Source organism: Lates calcarifer, linkage group LG11 (genome assembly GCF_001640805.2).
Source record: "Lates calcarifer isolate ASB-BC8 linkage group LG11, TLL_Latcal_v3, whole genome shotgun sequence".
Classification (NCBI taxonomy): Eukaryota; Metazoa; Chordata; class Actinopteri; family Centropomidae; genus Lates; species Lates calcarifer.
The window spans coordinates 1,635,876-1,653,440 of record NC_066843.1 but is presented as its reverse complement, the minus strand read 5'-3'; the positions used below and the strand labels follow the sequence as shown (position 1 = coordinate 1,653,440).

Below are 17,565 nucleotides of genomic sequence, written 5' to 3'. Positions count from 1 at the left end.
TAAGAAAAATATTTTTTGTACAAAGTAATCTAGTATTTTAAAAGTATTTTTCAGTGATTGTGAGTGACGACAGGAAACTAATGGAAACATTTAAATGTTTTGTTTTGTTGTCACTTGAATAGTAGAGTCAAATATCAAATTACTGATATGAAAATGCAAAACAATGAAATGAAATTAAAGGAAATTGAATTAGATTAAATTGAATTAAAGGGAACAGAGAGTTTCTGTTGCTTTGAAAAAATAGAATTAAGTTAGAGACAAAGGAACAAAGAGTCATTCTTAAAACTGCATCAGTGCTTTGAGCATCTGTGAACGCAGATGTTGTTGTTTAAGTATATAAGATATAAACCCTCCCTGTCTAAGAATTTAAAGCACTTATACTTCACATTTATATAAAACATTTGAATCACTATTTATCCCATTGAGTCATATATACAGTACAGCATCCTGCAGCCATACACTTTTATTTACACTGTGGAAGTAAACACAACATATGAACACAAACTACACCCACCACTGCTGTCACATCCATCACTGTATTTCACTGTGAGTAGGAGGGGACTGTTTGACAAACCACAATCCCAGCTGACATTTGTTTGTGTAATATAATCAGTGTTGGAAAGAAGAATCTCAAACTAACAGTGTAAACGTATTTACAGTGTGTATACTAAAATGTGTGTGTGTTTCATGCTGTAAATCGATGTTTAAACTGCATGTGAATCCAGATTTTTTTTGTTTGTTTGACAGCGAGTGCAACAGTTTTATTTTGTTTCATCTAAAGTCAGAAGATTTGTTTCCAGCCATGCCTTATGTTGCTAATCACTGTGGATATACAGCTCAGTCAGAGAGGAGTGATAGTTTTCATCTGGATTCTTTCTGCACCGCGTCTGAGGCTGAATTTATTCTGGATCTTTAAATGTGAACACCTCCTGTTGGATCTCAAACGAGCCAAAGCTGTAGTTGTTGTTATTCTGGTTTAATAAGTGAGTTTTGATGCAGATACACTGATCATGTTTCAGCTCAACACAAACCTTCAGTGAAATTCCCTGGGAACTGAACACAGGTGGAACATGAACACATGATTAGGACATAACCAGTAACAGATGAAGCTGGTGCTCAGGATTAGAACCCTGCAGGACCCTGCTGACTGGACTCTGGACTGGAACAGAACCGGATCCAGTCCTGTCTGGTACATGGTTCAACATACAGTCATTTATGTCTTTTATTTGGATGCTTATCAGAATCTTGTGCATTTTCAATGAGCACAAGAAAATAGTTTATATGATTCTGAGGGAAGAAATGTTTGTGTGCAAACAAAGAAAAAGCCTGGATGTCCAACCAGGAAACACGAGCCCTGAGAGCCAAATAGTTGTGTGTAATTTGGTTAACTGCAGGCACAACTAATGGAGCTGCTGTCTTGTAAAGGGCTCTGTGATTCAGGACTTGGATTATTTGAGTTTACAAAGAATTAACGTGACTCATTTTCCTAAATAAAGTTAACCACAGTTGTCTGACTGGTTGTGGGGTAACATGAACAAGATATATCCCATAATCTCCTGACAGCTTCATCCTGCCATACCAGTTAAACCTGCTGAATTTAGCTTAAAGCTGCACAGATAAACGGTAAATAATAAGAGAATAATGTGATTTATTACACAAGCAAACTGTACATATTTAAAATGATCAATAAGATCTTCACCAGCTGACCAAAAATAAAAATAGTAGCGGATATATACCGGCGTGGACTTCAAAATAAATGCATCCAATCAAGTGGAAGTCATTATAAATGACGCTCGTAGCAACGTGCGATTTATTTTGAAATACGCGACCGGAACAGGTCGTTCGTCTTGATCTTTTCGAGCTTCACAGTTCCAGTCATCGATACTTGAAATAGTTGTCCTGAATGGGGATGGCAGTCTGAGCGACAGAGCCCAACCTGAGGACTGCACCGACAGACGCTTCGCATGAATGGGAGTCAGATTCCAGCTTCAGCGCAGGAAAACAACATCCACTGTTAATCAGATGAATATTTAATGAGCGGGTTTATTCAGAGACTAGTTGGACTGCAGCAGAGGAGAAGTTTGGAGACTGTGCGACATGGAAAACGGCTCTGAGGTGACTGACTTTTCCTCTGTCTATACGAAGCCTTGGTGGGACAGGTCAAGTAGATTTACCACACTGTGAATAACGAGTTAAAGTTTAGGTCTAATGAGGAATTCTTCAGCTTTTACTCGATTCTTTTTCTGAAAGTTTAGAGGACTTGTTCTTAAAATAACTTCAGTTACAGTTTTACCCTCAGGTGTGTTTCTGTTGAATCAGGTCTGCAGCTAATGATTATTTACATTACTGATTCATCTGTCAATTATTTTATCAATTTATTGAAAAGTAATTTAGTCTGTAAAATATCAGAAAACAGTGAATTAGTTAAAGCTCAAAGTGACGTCCTGTTTTGTCCGACCAACAATTCAAAACCCAGAAAACTGTTTTTCCTTTTAAAAAATGATAAACTAACGATCAAAGATAGTTTCTGATTAATTTTCTGTAGATTGACTAATCTATTAATCAGCTAATCACTGCAGCTCTGCATGACTGACATGAAAACATCAGAACAGACTGAAGACATTAACTGGAGTGTGTGATAAAAGGCCAATTAAAGGGAAAAAGTTCCAAGATGTGAAAGCCAGAACAGTTTAAAAGAAGCAATGAACTGAGACAGAAAACAAAACCAGTTGGACTCCTCATCACAGGTCCTCAGACTGGTGTTCCCTTCTCCCACTGCTTCGTCCTGAGAATGTAAAAGTCTCCGCTGCTTAAACATAAATTCATGCAGCAGAAATGTCTCTTCATTTGTCTTCTCTGTAACTCGGAGAGCATCTTGTGACCTGTCGGATTCATCTGGTGACTCTGCTCAGCTGTAGCCAAGACTTTAAAGTCAACATAGTGTCATCCATTTTTTATTATATGATTTCTTTGGTACTTTCCTCCTTGTCAGGTTCAGTTGGTTGAGTTTTACACTTCTGTTTGTGTGTTTTAGTTGTGTTAGGTTGTGTGACAGTGAATGCCTGTCTCCATCTTCATAAAGGTTGGCGGACAGTGTAAACACGAGAGAAAATGACGGGGAAGTCCAGGACATTATGCGCTGACAAAGCCAAAGATATGCTGTGGCTTCTCAAAACTGATGGAGAAATAGTGAAGCTTAATTTTGTACTTTTAAAAGTTGTAACATTTCAGTAGATTGTATGGAAACATAGTGGAACCAGCCAATTAAATACCCGTCATGTGTAGTTTTACTGTAAACTCCCCCCAGGTTGCTCAAATTATTCCCAAAATACAGATGGTGGGGGCCCAGGTTGGGGGACCAGTGGTCTCCTGAACTACATTTCACATCCTTTGTAATAAAGAAAGATGACATAACCAGTGTAAACCCTGACAGTGATGGAAAGTCTTACAGAAACCGTACTTCCCATTTACTCAGTCACTCAGCGTCTGAATCACAGCTTTCCACCCAGCAGACGTGAGGGGAAGAAGAATGAGTGCTTGTGAAATTGCTGGTGATTTCGAAGCTCCTCGCATTTCACGGAGCAGTTTGTAATGTCATATCCTGCGCTCTCCAGGGAATGTCTCAGCTCGTGCTGGGCTGAGTGGTCCTGCGTCATTCAGACAGCTCCTCTGACTGGGTCACTGTGCAGAGATGTTTCATGGGTTTATTGAAGCAGCATGTGGGGGTCAGAAAGTGGTGGTGAATTGTGAAACGCAGGGTTCAATTCCAACAAAAGGCATCTGTGGGGTCTTTGTTTTTCCTTCTGCAAAGCTGTGTCCAGTGTTGAGCAACAGGTTTGACTCTTTGCTCTCACTGCTCCCTGTAATGCATGGCTTCTTTTTCCACACAGACTGGAAGATCTTAGCAAGGAAAAGGGGTAAAAGGGCAACGCTGAGGAACCATCTGTGGCTGGTTAACAGAGGGCAATGCCAGAAGAAGCTCATAAGGACGCCATGAGAACACCTGCGACCCCGGAGAAGGCCAATAACAACGAGCGCCCTGCAGCTGCTGCGACGACAGTAAACATCCCCCTGGTCAATGAAGTCCAGCTGACTGCAGCCACCGGCGGGACGGAGCTGTCCTGCTATCGCTGCACCGTCCCGTTCGGGGTGGTGGTGCTCATCGCAGGCATCGTGGTCACCGCCGTGGCTTACAGCTTCAACTCGCACGGATCCACCATCTCTTACTTCGGCCTGGTGCTCCTCTCGGCCGGACTGGTGCTCTTAGCCTCCAGTGCCGTCTGCTGGAAGGTGAGACTAGAGAGGAAGAAGGAGAGGCGACGGGAGAGCCAAACCGCCCTGGTCGCGAACCAGAGGAGTATTTTTACTTGAACCAGCAGTCTGAGCAACACAAATCCTGATACCTGAGTTTGAAAAGAGCTGATCTCGACATGGTTTTGGAGCTGGAGGACCAGCTGTAAGCAGCTGTCGTCCAGCATGTGTTGGATTTCGAACCTGTAAAAGCTTTGACCACAAACTCTCAAGGCCCAGAACTTAAAGCTTTGAAGACAGTGTAAGGGATTTATTTGACAAACAGACGTTGAGCATCTGGCGAGCTGGGAACGCTGCCAGAGGGAATGTATCACAATTAAGATGAATTACCACTGTGCGAAGCGATGTAGAGGAAGTCTCCCATTAATCTGCTGTTGGATGTGGCGGCTTTGATTGTAATGGGAGGGATTGTGGTTTGAAGAGCCCAGGAAAGGAGAGGGAAACTGGAAAATCCAGGACAATGATTCATGCCTCATTTTCTACACTTCAACTTGCACATATCTCTTTATAACGTCTCATTGTTCATCTCACAGGGAATGAGTATGAATTGCCTGTTATGGAAGTACGGTACTTGACAAGGATTTTGTTAAAAATCTGCCAGTATATTCTGTTCAGCACATACGATTAGATGGCAGAGGATTATACATAGAGAGGGAATATTTAACCTTAAATATGTATTCACTTAAAGCACTTTGATCCTTCATAATCTTTATATCAGTATTAAACAACATTTTGTAACAAATTCAATATATGATGAATACTATTTGTGATTAGTATTGCCTGTTATGGTGAATTTGGAACATTTAAATTGACCACAGTGTACTTCCATATTGTAAAAAATATCACCTGTAGCATATGTTTTGTTTTGATGTAATCTTTTGCATGTATTAACTGTTACCAGGATGTCATGAGGTTAAATAAACTCATTACTACTCAAAGATGCGATAGGAGTGATTGTGACGATACTGGCAGAAGGCAGAAAGAAAGAAAGGTAAGATTAATAATAATGTGTCTGTGGGTACAAAGCTTGGGTCAGGATGTGGTTAGCATAGCTAAGGATAAAGACTGGAAACAGAGGGAAATAGCTAGCCTAGCTCTCTCCAAAGTTCAAAGTTCTACCAATCAATATACAGGCAGGCGAGATATTAAAGAAAAAACCTGACTCAAGGTTTACTGCTGATGTTTTAGCAGTTGATGGGAAGGTTCTAGAGGTCGTTTAGGTTGTTCTAGGAGTTATTTAGAAGGTTTAAGTGGAAAGGTTGGAAAGGTTTTGTGGATGGTTTTAGGAGATAACCAGGTTCTAGTGGTTCTTTAGGAGGTTACAGAGGTCCTTTACAAGGTTGTAGAAGTTCTAGAATTCCCCTAGAGGTCTCAAGAGGTCTTTCCACGGTTCCATGTGTAGCTTTTGAAGCCAGTGAGGACTTTAGGGGTCCTCTAGGTGATTAAACACCTATTGGAGATTTTGTTGGAGGCTTATGGTGGAACATCAACATTACAAACACACTTAACCAAACCTTTTGTCTCCAGTCTGTATCTACAGCTCACACATCGGGGATGACGTCGGGATGACAGGGGTTTTAAAGGGTATATAATGTCTTGGACGTATTTATTGATGAACAGTGTATCCATCCACCTAATCAGTCTTTGCCACATCTCAGGCTTTAGCGTGGGTTAACCAGATACAGTCAGCAGGTACAGGTTTTGATCTCTCCACAGTCGAGATGGTGTCAACCCTGACAACCTCACAGTAACGATAGCTCTTCAGGAGGCTGCACAGTCGCTGTTCGTCAAGAAATAGTTCCAACACATAACTCTATGTTAAAATCACAGCTCGTTGTTTTTACATTTCTGTTTGTCTACAAATCAACCAAGGGTAGTTAAAATGTTTTGATAAATCAGCTTTTGACAGATATATAAGTGTATTTTGGAACGTTGGACAGAGCTAGGCCAGCTGTTTCTTATGGACATGACCCACACATTCAAATTTTGTATTATTTCTTACATATTTTTGATAAGCTAATATTACTGATACTGATAAGCAGCACTGATGCCACCTGCCTGGCTTTTAATGTTTATAGGAAATGTGACTCTTGAGTTGACGTCAGTGTTTGTATTTCTTAGAGAAGGTTTATGGGTTGGAGAAGTGATGAGTTATTATATTAACAATCAGAATCTGAATGGAAGGAAGTGCGTCTTTTCTCTCATGACATGCGCACGGGTCGCATGAGTCTTTGCACACAGATATACAGACTCTGCCTTATGTTGATTGTTTTAAATAATCCAACTGAATGTGGTTGACTAATTAAAAGGGTCAGTTCACCCCAAAAAAAACAAAAAACAAAACAAAAACAGAGCATCTTCTCAGTTATATCTAGTGGCAGCTATTTCTGCAGATTTTGGTTTATTTGTATGAAATTTCTGTTTTGGTTTTTGGTTGTTAACTGACCCTTTAACAGTATATTTTCAGGCCTAGTCTATTTTTTCTTAGTCAAATTGACTGTCTGATATAAGACTCTCATTCATTTATTTCACATTTCAGGATATAAATTCCCAGTGGTAAAAGGAAGTTGAACTCTCCTGTTTGACCCTGTTAGGTTTAAAATAGCCTGGACGTGGAAGTATATTTATAGGAAGCATTTGCGTTGCTATGCGTCCCTGTGACACCAGACACTACAACTAAATGGTTTCCTTGCGTCAGAGGAGAACCTACAACACACTTTGTCACTTTTGGGAGATCACCACCACACACGCAACCAGCTATAGGCCGATACCGTATGGATCATGAGATCAGATCAGTAACTCATGTAATGGGACACATGACACAGTGAGGCGTCACCTCCCTGTTTGTCAGGTTAGAGGACGGCAGACTGAAGCTGGAAAAACAGGTGACCTGATATGAAGTTTGACAGGTGCTCTCCACCAGCGTCTTTAGCCTCTTTACACACTGCTGGCACCTCATGCAGGGACTGTGTGCGTCACTTTTTGTGCCTCACGTGGTTGTCATTTCACCCAGCGCCACGCCGTCGAGTTTATTGATAAACAGCAAAGAACTCAAGTGGAAATAGTTACACCACAACGAAGAAATACTCAAAAAACACAAATAAGATTTAGATTTGGATCTCTGTGTTTACAGATCAGATAAACAAATAAGGATAGAGAGAAGCACCGAAGAAAAGGAAGAGAAATCAAAGAAAGAGAAAACAAGAAAGATAGGAAGGAAAGCATTAGAAAAGAAAATAAAGAATATCAAGGACGAAGGGAAGGAAATAACTGAGGGGGGGGAGTGGCAAGAACTGGAAAGACAGTAAGGAAACAAGGAGAGAAATAAAGGAAAGAAGGGGAAGTAAAGGAAGAAAAAAGGACAAAATCAAGGATGGAGGGAAGGAAGGAAAGCAGTGAGAACAAAAGTGGCTTGAAGGAAGCGAGCAAAGACAGAATCTGAAAGATGGAAGGAGAAAGGAATGAGCTAGAGGGAAGAAAGGAAGCTAGGATGAAAAGAAGCAAAGGAAAGAAATCAAATCAAAGACGAAACAAAGTATGAGTACAAACGATAGATGGAAACATTCCAGGTCCTCACAGTCAACATAGTAAAGTACAATACTTCCAGAGCGTCTTTCAACAAAGAAAAAGCCAAACACTGAACAAACCAAAGTCTGAAATTCCAGACTTCAACACAACCGATTGCACATTGTTCAAATCCAACACAATTAAACATAATGAGCTCAGCATTACAGGGATCCTGGTCAGTTCAGCTCCGTCTAATAAAACAGCTGTGCGGACGTAGCATGAGCAGGCTGAAACAGACCCGACCTGACAGCTTTCTGACCAGCTGACTGGACTGAACTGACATTTGGTTATTTTCTAGAAGAACCTGGAACACAGAGAAGCCAGATGTTTTTCGAGGCTTGTTGTATTTGGCCTGGTTCAGCTCATCTGAACGTTAACATCAGGGCTCTGTTGCTGGCGAGGGAACAGATACAGCGTTAAGATCTGATCCAAAAAACAAAAAAGGGCCAAAACTAACAGAGAGATAAAGTTTTTGGGTGTCAGGAGACGACGATGACAGATCAAAACTAAACTCAGGAGGTTTTAGACAATCATTTTCTTTAGATTTCACCATCGCTTATTCAGATGAAGTTTCATTTTGGCTCATTTCTTACAAAAGTCTTTTGCTGGTTATTTCTCAATTTTGTTTTCAGTTCTCTGAGTTTCTGTGAGGCCCTGAAACCCTGACACACAGTGGTACTTTGAGCTAACATGCTAACATTAGCAAGCTAACATGCTGACAACACGCTGATGTTTAGCAAACATTTGCCAATTAGCACTTAACACAAAGTCCAGCTGAAGCTGATGGGATTGTCATTAGTTTGCAGGTATTTGGTCAGAGACTGACATTTTGACCTGACTGTGGCGCTGAAGTTACAGAAGTTACAGCTCAAACCAAAGAGAACGTGACCATGTGTAGCAAATTTCACGAACATCAATCCAACAGTTGTTGAGTTATTTCACTCTGGACTAAAGTGGCAGACAGACCAACTGATGGTAGCTGTGCAATTAGCAAGACTAAAATTTTGTAACCTGCCTCAACAAATAGTCAGAACAAACTGTCTTCAGATCTTCTGGTGCTGTTTTGCTGTTTAAGTCGATAAATAAAACCTATTTGTAGCATTATTTTTGAACACATCCTCCTTTACGCTGCTTCATTCTGGACTAAACCTCTACAGGAGAGGACAGCGCCCGCTGGAAGGAAGTTAAAGTCCAGAGTCAGAGCTGGGCGTCAAGGTGAGCCAGAGTCTGTCTCAGTCTCACGCATCAGCTCAGCTCCTTCCTGCCCTGACTGAGCTGAGGAGGTTTTAGAGTTCCAGTGAGATGTAGGAATATAATCGATGCATGATGAGCTCAGAAAGACACAACATTACAAAAGACACAACAGTTAAAACAATTTTAATGTCAGAGACACTGTTCATGAGAGCAGGCAGTCAGCCCAAACCTCAGGAACTTTTCAGCATGTTCATCCTTTTACTGGAATGAATGGGACACAGTGTAGGAACACACAATCCTGCTGTCTTAATACATCCATGCATTTACCAGCAGGAGGAGTGGATAGATCACCTCCACGTGCAACAGGCTGCAGATCTCTTCAGTTTACTTTCAGTCCTGTGTTGATCTTAACATCAGGCTGTTTTAGCAGTGTCCACAATCCTTTCCTTCAACTGTGTCTTTCTGACAAACCTCTCCCACAAACAGTGACTGTAAAAGTGCAAAAGGACACCATTTATGGCTTAAAACCAAAGTGCAAAACCTCTCCACTTAACATAATAAGAGCCAGCAGTATTTTACAGAGTGACAGTGGCTCTGCACGACAGGCTCTGTCTTTGACTCTTTCATGTGCTGCCAGTGGTTCTTGGAGTGTCTGAAGTGTTGGCTGCCCGCAGCCCCAGAGGAGCTGGCGGCTCGGTTCGCCCTCATTCCTCTACATAATAAAGAGACGGCTCTTCCTGACCAGTTCCTCCCATTTTTACAGTAAATCCCACTCCAGCAGGACGTCTCATCTCCAATATGAGACTACAAAAACTTCACAAGTCAAAAACACAATAAGAGCCTTTGTTCCCTGAAAGTTAGTAAATACATCTTTATAAATCTTAGCATTTCTATACTTTTAACAGTAATTGTTGTCAGTGAAATGCTACTTGTTTCACAGTGTTTTAGCAGCGCTGGTTGTGCAAACAATGTTATCGGAGCCTGTTAACGTATTGAGTTATTCTGCCCTCTAGTGGCCAAAAAAAAGGTTAATCCAGTTTTAAAGGTGAAAAAAGTGGAACTGTAAATGAACTGGTAACTTTTAACAGTCACATCTGTTCAAATGCCTTTAATTTAGGCTGTTTTGGAAAGTTCATTTTGCTTTTTCAGCATGGATTTGACAAACAAACAAAATGTCGGAGATGTTTATCGTCAACTTCTGTACGGACGTCTATAAAGAGTTGAACAACACGCTACTGTCCTTCCATTAAAGTGACCCCATAGGTCATTTGCTCAAGCAGTTTTTTACGACTTATAGTTACCTTATATTGTGAAATGTCAGTCTACATCAGTTTTTTGACACATTCACATTAAAGTGAAAAACGCGCTTGCTGCTGTAGATGGGTGGGTGTTAATTCAGTAATTGTATGAGAGAGTAGGAACAAAGTACAGTGCGTGGTTCAGGTTGGAGGACTCGTCGGTATAATCACATTTTTCTTTGTATTTCCTTCAATAAAAGTACAAAAACTGTCGTTAATCACTAAAACATCACAGACACTGCTGTGTGATGTGATCCATGTTTATTAGAAAACGTGTTGGAGTTCACACACATGATCTACATGATCACAAACTGCTGAGACAGCACATTCAGTTTCCAATAAAGTTCTTGAATGTAGCTGCTTTTTTTCTCTGTTAATTTCTTGTGCCTTTCCTTTTGTTTCTACAGCAGTTTGTCACTTCCTTATTAAACCCAGGGCTGTAAAACTGTCAGAAAATGTCCTTTGATACATTTTCCACCTTGAGAGCAGCGATGAAGGGAAGTGTATGAATCCACCTCTGAATTCACAACAGGGCTTGTACCAACACAAAGAGATTGTTTTGTATGTAGAGTGTTGTATATAATGGCAGCAGGCTTTAATCCGATTATTTCATTCACAGCTCCACCACATCTGAATCCTCCTTCTACGGCTGAAAGTTTGCGGTCGACAGCAGAGGAAGAAGAAGGTCTCTTCACTGGAACAGAAAGCTGACAGAACAAAAGGAAAGTCAACACCCTGTTGTCAGTCCCATCACACGTCAGGAATGATTAAGTCCATATGTTTGAGGGGAAAAAAAATGTTTCCCCGGACTGTAATTGGTATCGCCTCTTGTGACGCACAAGCTTCGTAAAAGATGGGAAAACAGCATGCATGGCCAGTGTGTCAGCCTCTTATTCATCCTCCTGCTGTAGATGGACACTAAGCTACTGTAGGTGACTGAGCTGCATCTGTGAATATCAGGTAGCAGCCTGTGGTTATCATGACACTAAGCTCCTTCTGATGATTTCTGGAGAAACTTCATCACCTTCACTTCATGTGCTTGAGAAACAGGAGTGTTTGCTCCTAAATCACCCACTGGCCTGTTACATAAATATCTGAAGAGGGCACATTAAGCAACTGAAAACTGTGTCATTGGTCACATATGATGCAGATCCAGACTGTGCCTTTAATGTGTCCCACTTCAGTGGAACAAGCAGAGTTTGACTGTAATCCTGATGACAGTGTGTAATCTTTCTTTATGGATTTTTCAGGAAATAGAAAAGAAAGATAAAAGGGTCAAAATTAATATTACAAAGCCAGACGAGGAAGCTGTAATTAAAACATGTTGACCCAGAAACCAGTTCCTTTTTGTTTTTAATCTGGAGTTTGTTGCAGCTGTTAAGAAGCTTTGAAGCTGCCTGTCTGGTTTAACACACATGGAAGTTGCTTAATAATAAACCACATGTTTATGACTGTGACCATGAAGACAAAGCTCTCCTGACTTCAACAGATACACTGCAGCAGGAACATGTGGAGGCCCACAGAACCGTCTCATCTGACTTTACTCATTTAGGAGTTTAACATCTACGGTGGCCTGTAAGGACAAAGCACAGTTAAAACTGCAGTTACTGAGAAGAACTGAGGCCTTATCACTGTGAATGTTAAAGGAAATGGACAGTGGCTGTGTCTCTTGAAGCATTTTTGATGTCCCTGTCTGTTGTTTTGTCCCCTGTGCGCACAGCGAAGTGTAATCTCTTCTAACATCCGCTCAGATCGCACATATCTCCTGCTGGCCTGTGAATTTTGGAGCAGTTTCTATTGTAATGTAGGCACAAAGAGCAAGTGAAAAGATGCTGATGACTTCCCATAAACCCCTCAAAGATAAAAACCTCTGAATTCATCAGCCTGCTGCTCGTTCTCGTGATTAAAAACAAGGTCTTTCAGTCTTTTCAGGATCTTTCCTGACGTTTCAAGGGCAGTCTTGGCAACATAAACCGTTTTTCCCTCCGTCAGTAAATTAAGTAAATAATTTGAATGGCTCCAGGAGGAAATGAGAAGGTGTGTCTGACATGCCCACAGAGGTCATTTAACAAACACAATGATGTCATGGGAAGTAGCGTCTTCACAGCGTTTGGTTTCCTCTTCATCTGAACAGCTGAGCTGCTCTGTGGAGCTGAAACTTTCCTGCCCGTCGCCTCATAAACCTCCAAACTGTTTCCACAGTCTGCTCCACCTCTTCACATGTAGTTCATCCACCGTTATCTGTGTGTGCTGCTGTTGCTTTCAGTGAGAGAAAGGTCCACGTAGAGAGTGGAAAGAGCTGCGTGTGTTGGAGGTTTTGGATGATCATTCATATTTACCCCACATCTGTTTCCAACAAGTGTCAGTTACAGCTTGAAGCTCTGCTCTAATTAAATCTAGACCTCTCCCTACACTCAAATCTAATCATGTTCATGTTGGTTTTTGCTCTTTAACTTCAGATTTCCAAGTACTGGATGCACTTCAGGAAGCAGTCAGTTCTCACTCTGAACATGAAGCCTGTCAGATATAGAGAATATGAGCTTTTCCTTTTCAGCAGCTCACACCTCACACAGACACACAAACCCTCCAGCTTTAAAATGAAGGCATGATACAGCCCCATCACATATATACATCCTTCTAGAGTTGGAGCAATGATATCAGTGGGAGCACAGGTTTGCACAATAGCCCATGTGACATTAAGTGAATACAGCAGGGGAAACATTTATCAAAGATAGAAACCTGATGCTGAACCATAAACCAAAACCACAGCACCTGTTACATCGAGTAGAAATCCAACGTTACTCTTCGTTAACGTTCGTTGGTGTTTTTCCTCTGTAACACGTCAAAGCTAAAACATTTTACTCTTTACAGTGACGAGAAAACATCGTATCTGAGCCCTGTGAATTTATGGGATGTTCAGCTACAGTGTAAACAAACCCCTGAGAAAACCCAGTTTTGTTCTGCTGTCGACAAGTTGGATCTGTGGCCCCGTAAACCAGCAGGCTGCCACCCTGGATCCCCATCAACAAGAGACCCTGGGGTTTTTGTTTTGATGCTTCTTTGCTTTTTATCAGCTGTGGACATTCCTGTGAGCGCTGCCTGGGGAAGGAGCGAACAAGCTGTTGTGATGACGTACAGGAGACAATGGTGAGGAGTCTGGTTTTACAGCTCCCCGCTGATTTGGACTGGGTGTGAATGTGGGCTGCAGCACAAAAGAAGCGAGGCATTTAAACCAAGACAGGGCTGGAAGAAAAGACAGAGAGCAACTTATTCCATTAATCAGTGAGATATATTGTTCTCTAACTCACCAGAGGAAACACAGAATCATCTGCACTGAATAATAACCCACACTTAATTAAAACGTGGATTTATTTGTCTTTTCTTGTTGAGAATGAGCCAATGGGAGGAGGAACTCATTTTTTTGTGATTGATAAATGTTCTTTTTTCCCTATTTTGAAGTGTTGACAAGAAGGCTCTGAATGACCTCTATTATTAATCCTATTATTCCCACCAACACACTGGCATCCTGCTCTCACTTTAAGTGAACTGACTGGAATAAAAATGTAGTGTTTCTTTAGGTGTTGTTACGTCCAGGAGCCTGACGCGACCTCACCAACCCTGAGAAACTTTAGACTGTGCACCAGACGTCTGTAAAAAGATCTTTCCACATTTGTTTATTCGCTCAGCTGTTTCTGGCCAATAAATCTGTCCTCTCCCATTAACTTTATGAATTAATGTTTGGGCAGAAGTGGCAGAGCGACACACATGCAGGCCGGTGGTGGGTCCTTGGCGAGAGGAAACCCTGAGCTCTGGGAGGAGCAGGTTCCCACACCCAGAAGAAGAGACGCACATCGCTCTAACACAAACAGTCCACCACTCAGGAAGGAAAGGGCTCTCTTTGGGCCTTTATCAGATCTGTGAGATCCTCGGCCCCGTCCGTCACCCGCGGCTGTCCGAGAGGCCGAGGCCCCGCCCTCCTCCACTCGTCTTCTTCTTCTTCACGTGTGAGCCGAGGTCAGTCGGTGCACGTCATCATCAGACTCAGGGGACTCGGGTAAAGAAGGAAAAGTGAAGTGATGCAGGAGTTTAACACCTAATATATGAGAGTGTGTAAAGCTGGAGGAGGCCTGTGCTCTGTGATGGATAGTGTTTCTTATCCAGCAGCAACAGTTTAAAGGCTCGACTCTACTGTGAATTCAGCAGATTTTAATTTGTATTTGTTATTCATTCATCTCCAACCTCTGGTTAATGTTGTTAAGAATCAGTTTCCATTGTTAAATTATATCGTGTCATGTCATTATTGTGTGTAGGCGTTAACCACTGTATAAAAATGAGCAGTTGTTACTGAATGTTTAAAGCTGGATTATTCAAACCTTGCCAAAAGTATCTGGCCAGAAACGGAAGGAGGAACAAATATGGTCTGATCCTGTGTATTCAGTATTATGAAATGTTAGGAAAATAATAACCTCTATTGTTCCAGTCCTTTTTATATCAGATTTGAGGGAAAGAAGTTAAACAGAGAGAAGACGACGTCTCTATTTTCTCACTCTCAGTTTGATTTAATTAAAAACGTCGACTCTTCTGTTAGTTTGTGGAACAATTTTACTTTTTTTTGGTTCAAACAAATTGAGAAATGATGAAATAAACACAGGTTTTCCTCAGTGACGGCCGTCAGTGGCGGCGCAGCAGGAGCTTCCCTCAGCTGGCTCCTGCTTGTGTAACAGCACCTCCTCGCTGACCTCATGGAACATCTCTGCAGTAACTCAAAACAGTCTGAAGACACAAAGGAGACAGGGGATCACGTTATCCACATCACCTCCCCCTCCTCACCCCTCCTCACCCCTCCTCAGCGCCCTCTGCCCCACAGGCCAGCTCACACTCAGCGAAACTTTCCCCCTTTGGCTCAGAACAAGAGACAGAGTCGCTTCTCATTCAAAAGAACATTAACAGTGGATGTAACCAGAACCGTTCTGTTGTGGAGCTGTAACTGAGAAGTTGTTTTCAACTTTTCTTTTCAGCTTTACTCTCTCATGTCTGTGATCAGAGAGTGACTTAACATTTTCCCCCCATGACGGCCTACTAAACATTAAACTAAATTAACCAGGTGATGGAGTTACTGTCACTGGATCCTCTGTACTTTCATATATCTGGGCACTGAGACTGACGCCAACCTCACATTAGATAAAATACATGTTGAGGGACGCCCTGCAGAGATTACATCATGTCAGGAAGTTATACATAAGAATCTGAATTCAAAACAGAGTTCAGATGACGCGTCTTTTACCCTCATGGTGGCGCTGCAGGCAAGAAGGTGCAGCAGGTCAGTCCTGCAGAATAGAAACAGAATACTGACTTTGCAGGAGACATGTGTGACTGCTTAATAAAGAATATCAATAAAGATAAAGAAGTTTTAATTTATTTCACTTAATCTAGTTGATTTGTGAATGTGTTATTTTATAGTTACTGTGTAAATTGTTATTTTCTCATGTACTCAAGGTGTTTGTTTTTTTTCTCCCCTGAACAAACAATATCTCTACATGAATTATTTATTGGTCTTTTACTCCACATTTATCATTTATTCATAGTCACCCAGGCTCTGAGAGAAAGACCTTATCCCTGAGTAAGTTCACATCAAACGGCCACAGCAGGGAGCTTGTGTCTTGCTCCTCATTTGTTGTTGGGGATGTTTGATGGAGGGAGAGCAGAGGTGAGGTCTGATGGAGGGGAGGACCACCACAGGGAGACTCAGCTTCACACTGTGAAAATGAACAAACAGCATGCTGGGGCTTCAAGCCTGAGACAAAACTCTTCACATCCTCAGCTCTCAGGCACAAACAGCCCAAGGCTCCTGCAGGATTTGTCAACACATCCTCCCCCCCCCTGCCTCAATCTCTCCCTGCTGTCTGTCTCCAGGTCCCGTCGAGGCTGCCGGACTCCCTGGCACCAGAGTCCGGCGCTGGGGAAGATCTATATCTCCCCAAGATACGAGCAGGAGAAACTCCACCCAAGAAGCCTGGTGTATACACACACAGACAAACCTATTAACATCCTCTGAGCTAATCATTCTCCGACACCACAACAACACAAACATTCTCAGGACACAAACATCACTCTTCCTCTGACGCGCTGCTGTTTTTAGAGCTTTAAACCTCTGCTCCATATTCACTCAAATCACCACTTTTCTTTGTCTTAGACGTCTTTGTCTGGGATTCAGTGAATAGTAAACAAAGACAAACATCCAGCACACAGATGCACACACAAACAAAATAAAATTACACAAACCAATAAGATTCAGATCTGTGTGTGTGTGTGTGTGTGTGCTAAAATCACAGGTATAGTGAGTTTTAATTGATTAATTTAAGTGTCAACAACAAATCATGATGTACAGGTGCTGTAAAACATTTTTAAAAGATCTACGTCACATGACAGAAATGTTCTGTTAATGGAAAGACCAAAGCAACCTCACAAAAACGTCAACATAAGCCTCCTTCTCCTCATTTCTCCCTCTGCAAATTCTGGTGAATCGTTCATTTTTAAACAGCTTTTTCCACCTTTGAGACTAAAAACATTGGAATCAGCCAATAAAATAACAGCCATCATCCTCCGACTAAAACAAAACACGAGGACCTTTGTCCTCTCTCCAAATAAAATGAGCTTTTGTTCGACCACGTGTTTAGAGAACTGTAGCAGCATCCTCAGACCCAGCTCGGGTTCGAGAGCTCAGTCCACCATTAAAACCCTTTTCCTGGCAGCTGATAGTGATAAATCTGTGCTGTACATTCAGTCCTGTATTTTAATCCTTCAAAAACAAGGTTGAGAAATTAAAGACATCATGATGGATGTAACTCCACCAAAAGTGCAGAGAAATACAGAAAAGGACCTGTCATTATTTATCTCCTGTATTTTCCCTGTGGTGTGATGCATCATGCGCAGCCTCTTTAATACAAGTCATAAATTGTATTTATGAAGCGTGTATTATCTGTGAGGCAGAGTTATGTCCCTCAGAGCTCTCACACATAAGATGAACTGTTCGACATTTAATCCAGATTTAGATCATATAAATCCCCTCTAAATATCCTGATCGTGATATGAAAATAAATCAATCACCATGAGCGCGTTATGACATGTGTTATGAAAACACTCAGCGGTGGAAATGATGCGGTCATCGCTGCCTCCCCTACTCAGAGTGCACTTT

At 41.7% G+C, this 17,565-nt stretch overlaps 1 protein-coding gene across 1 annotated transcript; it reads left to right on the top strand.

The window, feature by feature from the left end:
- Positions 1-1,889: 1,889 nt before the first annotated feature.
- Positions 1,890-5,249, top strand: tmem100a (transmembrane protein 100a). The gene is made up of 2 exons (XM_018662953.2): positions 1,890-2,115; positions 3,891-5,249. Exon 2 carries the CDS (start codon positions 3,967-3,969, stop codon positions 4,369-4,371), a length of 405 nt encoding a protein of 134 aa, XP_018518469.1. The 5' UTR covers positions 1,890-2,115; positions 3,891-3,966; the 3' UTR covers positions 4,372-5,249.
- The last annotated feature ends 12,316 nt before the right edge of the window (positions 5,250-17,565 follow it).